We start from the raw sequence: 11,421 nt of genomic DNA, 5'->3' as shown, positions 1-11,421 counted from the left end.
AGAAGTCACGGCATAAGGAAAATGGAAGCAAATTACAGTTCTTCATCATCTGTGCACTTCCCTTCTTCCAGATGGGTCCATACAGGGGCTCCCACAGTTACAGATGCAGGTGCATGTGCATTTGTAAATACACATTCTTCTGAAGAAAGTACCTTCAGAGGGAATCTGAATGAAACACTCTCTCCATCCCCAGAGCACCATGCACACTGTCTGCCTTTGGACTGCTTGCAGACAGAGAGCACAGTAGTAGTCAAGCATGCTTGGGCACATGAAATGGCACATTATCAGAGTGAAGCACACTTCCAGGCTTGCAGTATCCGTAACAGTCAGTTATGATTTGAGAGTGACCTGGTCATAAGTCATAACACATAGCAAGGATGTATATGCTCTTTTACTCTACTCTTGGAGGCACTGATTCAAGTTACTTCTTCACTTGGTGAATTGTTGCTGTACCTATAAACTCCTTCAAAATTCTCCCTATGTATAAATATCAGATCAAGATATCTGAAAAGCAACTTTTTATTGATATTGACACAACTTATCAAATCATCCTTATTAGGTCTCTGTCTCTGCTGCCATTTGAAAAAAAAAAAAAAAAAAACAACAACATTGTTTTCCATCCCATTAACTGAAAAATATTTAACTGAGGTGCTTCAGCTAATGCTATGTTGGCTGTAGGGTCTTCTTTACAATCAGAGGAGAAAAAAGGTACTTAGAGAGTGCAACTCAGTTAGCCTGAATTCTCTCCTACAGGCACCTACCTCTCTTACTTGACTGCTAAAGACGCTACGGTCACTTAAATGTCAACGCTTAGGTAGATTGAAATCAGTGATAAAAAATTACCATGGTAAAAATGGGACTTCATGCATCCTTCACAGGGTTGTTTGTTGGGATCTGATAATATCATACTTTATTACAGAAACCACTTCTGAAAAATACAGAAGTGCTGCTTTTCAGAAACATTTCAGTTTCTATACATAGCTTCTATACATTTTTATACATATGTACATATATTTTTATAATATATGAATTTAAGATTCAATAGTTCCATTATTACAAACAGTTTGAGATGTTCCAAGTTATCTCATAATATTCAAAGAAAAAACATTAGGTAAATTCTTAGGTAACTTATAAAATCAGTTAGTAATTAACTTCAAGTGCATGACCATGCGGGCAGGTGAGCTGTGATATTTGCAAATTTCACAAACATCTTACCTCCTGCGTACATGACTGCCAACATTATTGAAGATATCCAAGCTATCTCACTATATGATGTATGGAAGATTTCCTGTATTTCCTTGAAGAATACCGTGATGGCTTTGGGAAACGCATAGGAGAATCCAATGGATATAAAAGCCCCAAAGACCACAACCCACCCCCAGCCTCCATCTGGAGGTGGGTATTGTGGTGCTCCTATTGCTGGTGGCATTTCTAGTCTCAGTCTCTTCTCCAATTAGGCTGAAAAAGAAGAGAAGAAACAAAGTTTCAGACAGTTTTTCTCTTTTAATATACTGCAGTATCCTACCCTCATCTGCAGAATTCTCAAAGCAGAGACCAACTCCCAGTTGACCTGTAAACGCAGAATACACAAGCCTGTTTTCAGAAGCAAAAATCTGTTCTAAAAAAAAATAAAAAAAAAAAATTGAAATATCCCATTTAGTATGTACAACTATTAAAAATCACTGAAGTCAGTCACTGAAATTTTGTTTGCAATTATTCATTTATTGGAAAGTGATGTGTTTGCGTAGGTAAATTTGCTTATCTCTTCGATCTCCACTATGGACTTAGAATAGGTATGACACAGAAAAAAAAATGAAAAATGTTGTATAGAAAGAAATGGAAAAAAAGTTACAGTTAACTACTCCTAAATGCTGCTTTGCTAGCAACATTTGAAGGTACTTTAGCACAATCATCAGCAACTACAGTAAGGAACAAGTGTGTAACAGAATGCTTTATCATGTGCTCTCATTTTCTAGCCATTAACAATTGTTGTTAATATTTCTTGCTTAACTGATGATAACATTTTAAAAGCATATTTTAAAAAGAAACTTAAAATTCCTTGTGTAGCCATAAAATAAACACAAAATAGTACAGTGTCATATTGTACTCTGTTTTTAACATTTTATTCTGCTTATTAGTAACTATTGATATTACTTGCAGGGATAAAGTCAAACTTGATGGTACTTTTTTTGCTCTGTATTCACACATTTAAAGACATCAGGAAGTCTTTCACTGATAACCTCACAAACTTTCCACAGTTATTTTCTAATTTAAAGATTACCATAATAGAGAGCACCAGAGTGATTCTTTGTAGAGGTTCTGAGAGGTGCACCAAAAAAAGAAAAAAAATCAGGGAGCTTAACAAATTGTAGGTAGTTCACTTAAAACTCCTAAAGACTGAAATTATTTTATATTTTTATTTATTGATATTTATTCCTATAGATATTATATATTATCATCTTGACATTATATTTCTAAAGAACATGTAGCAGCAAGAATTAATTTTGTAGTTCAGAGGTATTTCCAATCTAGATCCCTTTTATTACTAAACAAAGTTGGAGTCCACTGTGTTTTCATCTGTGTAATGCAACTGACACAGACTGCATGTCCTGAACATTCCACCTTCTTCTACGTTTCTTCCTTGGGCATTTACATGATTTATTACTCTTGACTGGTCTTCCGACACACCAGTACTGAAAGCTGTGGATCATAACAGTATGTAGGTTTTTTGTTGTGCTTATGATTACCAGAGAATCTCCGTGAGACTTTTTCTGTGTTGCTTACATCATACCCCAATTCCTCACAGCGAACTGCATTAGCATTCGGAGTGATATGATTACTTCAACAAAAACTAAAAAGGAACTGTGTCAGCTTATATTAATTCCCAGTACAGTGCCTAGAGTACTGTTAGGGTAAATGCCATACAGTATTGCCTACGATACATGCCACAAACCAGCAAAGAGTTCCTTTACAAATTATCTATCATAGGGTCACCTCTGTGATAGAAACCTCTTTAATTCTGATTCTCCACTTCACTGCAGGTGGTTGTAGACATCACCTTCATACTGGCCAACCTCCAGAGGGGCTAAATCAACCACTGAAACACCTGGCTTATATGCAAGGCTGCAATATCCCAGCTAATTTGTTTTCTGCATCATGTCATACAGATCTGCTGCTGATAGCAATAGACATCTACTTCTCTGCTGCTCTGTACACAGACCTTTATTATTGTTATTATTACTATTATTAATATGCATGTCCAGAAAGAACCCCTGATATGTGACAATTGTTATAGTTGCTGAAATTTAATTTTGGCAAAGTAGTTAAACACCTGTTTATTGATTGAGGATCCACTGGAAGGCAGAGTATCTTGAAAAGTCCATTGTACACTAGAACACACACAATAATTGGTTGCCTCCACAGGAAAAAACAACAACAACAGCAACAACAAAAAAACCTACCTAAATTGGCATGAAAAGTAAATCCCTATTTCTATGACCTAACTGAATGGCCTGGAACAGCAGTTTTCTGTCCCAAAAGCTGTTGTACTGCTGATCAGAGAAAACTTTTAGCTATTTACTGAAAAGAAACAAACAAAAAAGTTAACTATCACTTTCTTATGCTTTAAAGTTTGAGCATATTTGTTCATATTTCATATTCATACAACAGAACTTCTATCTCTATTATAAATTCTAGTAATATGGTGCAACAACAAGGAATTGCTCCCCATAAAAATGGAAAGTGATAACCAATTTATTGAGGCAGCACGCTTTTTCCTAAAAATAACCCACAAGTGTTTGGCAAAATCACTGCCAGTACATTGGTCAGAAGAACTCCAGTGGTGTCCAAGTGTTATAGCAATCCATTGAAGCACTGTAGCTCTGGGGAAGAGTGGCTGGAAAACTGCTTGGCAGAAAAGAACCTGGAAGTCGTGGTCAACAGTCAGCTGAACACAAGCCAGCGGTGTGCCAAGGTGATGAAGGCCAGCAGTATCCTGGCGTACATCAGAAATAGGGAGGCCAGCAGGGCAAAGGTTTGAACCTGGGTTGCAGCTACCAATACAAGCTGGGAGATGAAAGGTTGGAGCATAGCACCATCAGAAATAACACACGGGTACTGGTGGGTGGCAAGCTGGATACAAATCAGCAAGGTGCCCTCACAGCCCAGAAAGCCAACCATATCCTGAACAGCATCAAAAGAAGTGTGGTCAGCAGGTCAAGGGAGGTGATCCTGTCCCTCTACCCCGCAGTAGTGAGACATCACCCAGAGTACTGCATCCAGATGTGGAGTCCTCAGTACAGGAAAGACATGGACCTGGTGGAGTGTGTACAGAAAAGGGACACAAAAAGGGCTGGAACACCTCTCCTACAAAAACAGGTTGAGAGAGTTGGGGCTGTTCATCCTGGAGAAGGTTCCGGGGAGGACTGGGAGAAGCCTTTCAGTATCTAAAGGGAGGCTATAAGAGAGAAGGAGACAGACTCTCTAGCAGGGTCTGTTCTGATAGGACAAGGGGAAATGGTTTTAAACTATGTGATGGAACATTTAGATTAGATATAAGAAAGATTTTTTTTTTTTTAAATGACATGGACCGTGAAAAACTGGAACAGGTTGCCCAGAGAGGTGGTGGTTGCCCCACCCCTGGAGACATTCAAGGTCAGGCTGGATGGGGCTCTGAGCAACTCGATCTAGCTGTAGGTGTCCCTGTTCATTGCAGGGAAGTTGGGCTAAATGAACCTTAAAGGTCCCTTCCAATTCAAATAATTCTATGATTCTGTTATTCTAAGTGACTGTCCCCTTGTATGTGGCACTGGTGAGACTGCAACTCAAATACTGTAGTCAGTTTAGGGCCCATTACTACAAGCAGGATAATGAGTTGCTTGAGCACGTGCAGAGAAGAGTGATGAGGCTGGTGAGGAGACTAGAAACAAGACTGAAGAGAAGCAACTGAGGAAATGAGATTTGGTTATTCTGGACAAGAGAAAGATGAAAGGAGACCTCGCTGATGTCTATGACTATCTGAAAGAAGGTCACAGTGAGGAAAGTTTCTGTCTCTTTTCTCAGGTGTCAAGTAATAGTTTGCAAGGAAACAGACACAAGTTGTGTCAGGAGAGGTTGAGATTGGGTACTGGGAAGAATTTCTTCATGATGAGGGTAGTCAAACATTGGAAAGGTACTATGTACGTGGCATTAAGGGACCTGGTCTAGTGGTGGATTTGGTGGGTCAGGCTGATGTTTGGACTTGAAGATCTTTTCCAACCTAAATAATAATGTGATTATAAAGTATCAGCTCTTTGGAAATATCTCATTGTATTTGCCTTTTCAGGGTAGCAGGACAGGCTCTGATATTTCAATGGTCTCTTCTCTTTGAAAGCTTCAGAGTAAACTAAGAGGACGTCAGGGAAAAGTGAAAAGGTGCAGTGGCTGTTCCTATGCCTCGGCCTATCCTGCAAAGCCCGCTGCACTGCCAGCTGATAGCACCGCTACAGTGAATGATTGCCTGCTACCTTACGCCACTTTGCCCTGCCACAAAGAGGAGTCTGGATCATTCTATCTTACACCTCCTGTATATTCCACAGAGTGCAGTTAATAATAGCTTCCCTAATATTCCTTTATGATCATGATAGCCAATTTTAACTCACTTTAAAAGGTAAAAAGAAAATACATAAATAAATACATACATAGTTGCACCAAGAAAAGCAAAGAAATCATTTTGTAAGAAATATTAAGAACAATATCTCAAACATCCCATACCTTCTCAGGAACTAAAGCAGTTTTTCCTGTAAAAATTTAAGTTAATATCCACAAAACGGAGCTCCTTCTTAAGCAGCCTAGCACATTAATATCCTCTGCTTTTCTCTTAAGCTTAACTGGTAAGATTTTGATAGTATAAGAAGTACACAGATGAATGCAAAATCCATTAGCAACCAAAATGATACAGCATTTTAGATGAGTAGTTACAAATTCTGACAGAGGAAGAAAAAGGAGAGGGAGGACTGAAGCAGTGACAAGTGAAAGGGCTTTCCAGAGCTAAGCTGCATTCGAGTAAATAAAGGTCACCAGCAGAACTGACATGCAGTCACACAAATTCCATTGTGTGTTAATGGCTCACCAGTTAGTCCTGCTCATCCCCTACCTTTTATAGGCAAGCGGTGGGTGAGGGACAGTGATGGCATCTACATGGAGAAGCAGGAAGGGAACAGTGAGTTAAGCATGTCCTTGGGGAAGTCATCAGCCCTCTTCCCTTCGTCAGGTACATAGAGGCTGCTCAGTCTTTCTATACCTTGAATTAGGTTGTGAACAAGGATTTTATCCTAAGCTTCTTCTAGCTCCTCTGCATAAATCCCTGTTATGTAAGCAGTGAACAAGAACATATCTAACTTAAAGAGCTGTATGTGTCTACTAAGAAATAGTAGAAAGAGAGCAAGAGGATACTTTTAAAACATATGATATGCAAAACTGTTATTATAGAGGTATCTCAGCACAACAGAATTTAATTGGGAAATAAGAACAAGTGAATTGAAAAGAGAAATATGGAGGGAGAGGAAGGGAAGGAGAAAACAAGGAAATGGAGAAAGGAGGAAGAAATGGTGAGAGAGAGAGAAAGAAGCACGCAAGCAAGCAAGCAGCAAGGTCAAACCAAGAGCAAACACTACAGACAAATAATGTATCTTGATACCAAGGGCTGCAGACTTCAGTCAGTCACGATCAACCTGTTCAGACCAGGGCTTCATTAATATTCTGCAGTTGCCAGCACCAGCATCAGCTCTCAGTACAACAGCTTGTCACAGACTTCTGAGAAGGGGTTGTGCTGTTCTCAGGTTTACAGAAATACGAATTTTACTGGGTTTTTTAGTTTTGCTCTTCTGCACCATTAAAGTAACAGCTTCATTCTCCACTTGAGTTCTGTCTGCCATTTGTCTCAGAGGAAAAGAGATGGTATGTGAAAAATCTGTCTCTATTTTTTGCATGATAATAGGAATATTTAGCACGCGTGTAGGGCATTCCAGCTTCACATGGTAAGCCAGGGACTGCAAAGAGCTTTGCAAACTTGAGTTCACTCAGTCTCCTAATATTCTGGTGAGGTGATTCAGAAGTCTTATTCACTTCCAGACACAGAAAACAAGTAAAGTAACAGCATAAATAATTTGACTGCATCTTACACCAAAATGTGTGGCAGAGATGGGATGTGGACTAATGTCTAGGTAAACTGTCAATTAAGAGTGAGATTTTTAAAGCTCATTACGTAACAAATGCTAATTAATTGTACAGCTTGATACTTGAAGTGGAAGCACAGGTGGGGTACAGTCATTGTTTTTTAAGTTTGGATAGTCTGCTGCTCTAAATCCTAATGAATATTAGTGACATAGTTATATTTAAAATCAATGACTTTGTGGTAGCATTAGCTAAGGAATGAGCTATACAGGAATTACACTTTTATAAAAGATCCCTGTTTGAAAGCTGAAAATAATTATTTTTTCTTATTTTTATTAGTAGTTCCAATGAATTCCAAGCAGGACAGTATTAGAAGGGTATTGTTATACTAAATGGTACTTCTTTGGCAATTTTCTATTATTCTTTAAGCAACATTCATTATTTGCAAAAATAAATCTTCATTAGTTTTGTGAGATGGTTTTGCTCTGACTTGGGATTTTGTTGTGGGAAAAGGCAGGACATAGAAGGGACCAAGAGAGACTCTTATCTCTAACTATGAGCTTTAATAGGCAAAGTAGTTCCTAACGAGCACTGGTAGCCAGCCTACTAATCTTCCTGAAAGAGGAAAACACGCTACATTTTGTCTGAATGTCCATATACAGACACTGAGGGGTACAAGATAAATAAAACCCAAGTGTCTTACAGGTACACTCAGAATTTGACTTTACTGCACTTTTTTTCCACTGCAGCCTAACCTGCAAGATAAACACACTCTGTGAAGAACAAAACTGCTAAAATGCACCCAAATTACCAAGTATTTTAGAAAGCTGCTGTTTTTGTAAAGTTTCTCCAACTTCCATGAATTGAAAGACAGGGCTTTCCAGATAGCAAAAAAAGTGCATTGTACTATAAATATAATAAACTATATTAATTTTTATTTATGATATTTATGTTAGGATATATCTTTTTTTTTTTAATCTAGTCAAATCTTTCAAAAAAAAAAAGAATCACTATTCCTAATTTTAAAGCCAGTTTCACTTCAATCTTTAATAGCACAATAACTGATAATGTTAAAATATATTACTGCAGCTATTTTAAACATCTTATTAAAGAAAAAAAGACAAATTATTTTTTCTCTTCACATCAGACAAATTAGTTCTAACTATTCATATTTATGAAAGAAACATGCAGTTATTCAATCATCCATAATTTATAGTTAAGAATCAATATTGTAACATACTTTTCATCCCACTGTAGCAGTACCAAAACTAGCATGCGCCTGAAGGCAGAGTGGGAAAGTAACAGCCCCTCATACATCCAAAGCACACATAGGAATAACTTTGTTCCAAATGCCTGGAAGGTTAGCAGAGGCAGGCTCTGTGGAGGGAGGCAGAATGAAGGGAAAGCCACGTGCTGTAAGACAAAAATAAATGAACGATCCCAGTAATTCTCTTTCCTCATAGGCTTTGGTGTTGCAATGGGCTGATTCCTAGTAACAGCATCAGCTGAGCAGAAAAATGGACGGAGAAACAAAAACTGTTAAACAAGCACTATTACAAGCTGTGAGTTCCTGATGTCTGGGAGAATGATGAAAGGTCTAATTCAGGCTGGAATAAAGGCACGTCTTCTGTACCAGTTTGAGGACTCGCTATAGGATTACTGAGACAGAAGTGAATCCTGTGTGGTAAGATGTTGTCCTATGAAAAGCAAAAATGTATTAAGTACCCTGACAGAGTGCAGTTGTTCATGAATGTTTAAACAAAGGCTGAGGCTGTTAGTACTAAGCCACTAAAGAGATTTTTACTGAACTGAGAACCCCATCTTACAAAATTACACTGAAATTAATGTTACATGATTGAGATCAGATTACGAGCACAACTAAGTCATTAATGAGATAAATAGCAATGTAGCCATTCTAATATTCATCATTCCTTAGAATTAACTTATTTATTCATTCATTTATTGTTGCTGCCAGATTCACATGGAGTACTATTATAAAAACTTCTAAAATCTGTTCTGCATTCACAGTTCCCACAATTCTGGGTCGGACTTCCATTCATCAAGCATTTGTTATTACCATTTTTCTTTGACCTTATGGGAAACCTAAATGACCACCTTATTCTGGATGACGAACTGGCTAGATGAGTAAAGTTAAGCGAAATGTATTCCAACCACAGTGATTGCAATTCTGTTTCAATTACTTCAAAAAAGCAGTCAATAAAATATCTAACACAGAGAAGTTGGCACCCCACCCAAATTGGAGCGCACTGAAATGAAATGTTGAAGGCTAAATTGAAAATGCCAGTGATCCAGTCCAAAGAATTATTCAGCTTTAACAATAAGTTGATTGAGGCTGATGAAAAATTCAGCATACTTGGAAAAAAAAAAAAAATCCTCAAACTAATCAACTTTTCAAAAACAAACAAACAAACAAAAAAACCCAAAACTTTGTTGTTCCATTACAGAAGTTTTAATAAGCTCAGCTAAACTCCTTCATTACAGCTCACAGCATCAGCTTTTTGCACTGCAAGAATATTGATCTGCTTATTCATTTATTTCTAACCACTCCTATCATCCTTTAAATTCTGGGAGTACTCCATCATATTTAACTATGATGCTTACCAGCCTTAAAACATGTTGTAGGTGTGTATTAACACTTCATAGACCACTCTTAAGCCACAGTCTCAAAGCCTTCTCAGTACATCAGCACATTCATAGTCTTTAAAATTCAATCTGAATTAAAGATATAAAAAGGAATACCCAGAATAACAGCAACGGCTTCACATGAATCTAGAGTTATATGTTGGATAGATATTTTAAAGAGCTCTGATGTTTGGACGGAGAAGAGTTAAATATTCACTTTCTGTAATATTTTATAAATGGAAGAACTAAGGCTTCAGGTCAGTGTTAATGGAGTTATCTGTACTGCTGCTGCACATTACGTGAAAAATAAATAGCACAGTCTTTGCAAAGCAGCAGATTTTGCATTATCAATAATAAAAGATATTCATTTTAATATTATGAAGATGCAATAGACTCCAATTCAAATTCTGCTACCATAAATTTCTGTAAATACTGTCAAAGTTCATCTGTGCTCTTGAGATTAGAATCCAAGCTGTTTGTCTTCTCTGCTTCAGTATCACAGCCCAGGGTACTTTCTGCATACATCCTACCCCTCACCTAAATCCTGGCCTGAAAGTATCACCTTGAGCATATGGAGAAAATATTTTTCTTCAACATTCATGCAGCACATGACTCCTATGGGTGGAAATAGTTACTAATGTTTCAGTCTCTATGACAACTACTTAGATTATGTAATAGGAGTAAACTGATCTGGATTCTGTTCCTAAGGACATATGACTGGGATCAAATAACTGTCCAAGGCTGGAAAGTATCTCCAGACTGCAAAAGCTTATGTAGGGCTCACACTTCAAGTATTCTTGCCAGTCTGGAAATTGTTATTGGTTTAAGAAACGTTTTCTATATTATAATTAAAATGGGAAAAATTAGTAATGTTTTTGATGAGATGGAAGCTTTTGAAAGTGTGAATCACTAAAATTAAAGAATTATACATTAGTTAAGCCACAGTTAACTTGTGGAAAGGTATGCAAAATATGTTGGCAAGAAGAAAATGGGAAGAATCATAAGAACTCCCAATAAGGAAAATAGCCTTTGAAAGATATTATTTGGGAACTACTGAATCTAGGAAAAGACAGAATATTTTCTGGAGGTATCCAGTTTAAAAACCTCTCCAGAATTTAGGTCACATAAGTAAGAAGCTATTCAGTTAAGGCAGATTTTCTAAAGCTTTATGGGAGCAGAGAAAGTGATCCATCTATTTGTATGAAACAAAATTAAAAATATACAGGTAATTTAATCTGAAAAATCAAATTGATACAGCTGTGCCCATAAAAGCTTGATGTGTGAGCTCTTTCTGCGAGTGAAGATTAAAATGTGATTTCAAGCAGACTACAACCAAAAGATAAATTAATTCGGAGATCATTCAAGAATTAGGAAAACCTAATAGATCAGTTGAAATAATGAAAATAAGTATTTTATCAACGTGTTTTAACAGAATTTAGCAGAGATGAAAAGTTCTCTACATTTATAAAAAAAAAATGACTTGAGAACAGAATCTGTGTGGGCTCATAAATCAAAGTGGAGGAGTTCTGAAAATGTCAACACTTTTTTTACAGTCACAGTTTACCTGGGAGTGTTTCCTAGCTGGAAATATTAGTTACCATTGTATTCATCCTATACCACTGATTT

General features: G+C 37.2%; 1 protein-coding gene across 6 annotated transcripts in view; it reads right to left on the bottom strand.

The window, feature by feature from the left end:
* SLC16A7 (solute carrier family 16 member 7) overlaps positions 1–11,421 on the bottom strand; it is an 87,514-nt gene that overhangs the window by 35,446 nt on the left and 40,647 nt on the right. For 4 of the 6 annotated variants that reach the window (XM_040695556.2, NM_001199604.3, XM_046937997.1 and 1 more), the window contains exon 2: positions 1,216–1,458. In XM_040695556.2, the coding sequence (XP_040551490.1) occupies positions 1,216–1,429 (214 nt within the window). In that variant the 5' untranslated portion in view covers positions 1,430–1,458. Of the gene's footprint in view, positions 1–1,215; positions 1,459–6,676; positions 8,508–11,421 lie in introns of those variants that run through there. The other 2 variants (XM_046938003.1, XM_046938001.1) reach the window with 2 other exon arrangements.

Source organism: Gallus gallus, chromosome 1, assembly GCF_016699485.2.
Source record: "Gallus gallus isolate bGalGal1 chromosome 1, bGalGal1.mat.broiler.GRCg7b, whole genome shotgun sequence".
Classification (NCBI taxonomy): domain Eukaryota; kingdom Metazoa; phylum Chordata; class Aves; order Galliformes; family Phasianidae; genus Gallus; species Gallus gallus.
This window is presented reverse-complemented; position numbering and strand designations above follow the sequence as displayed.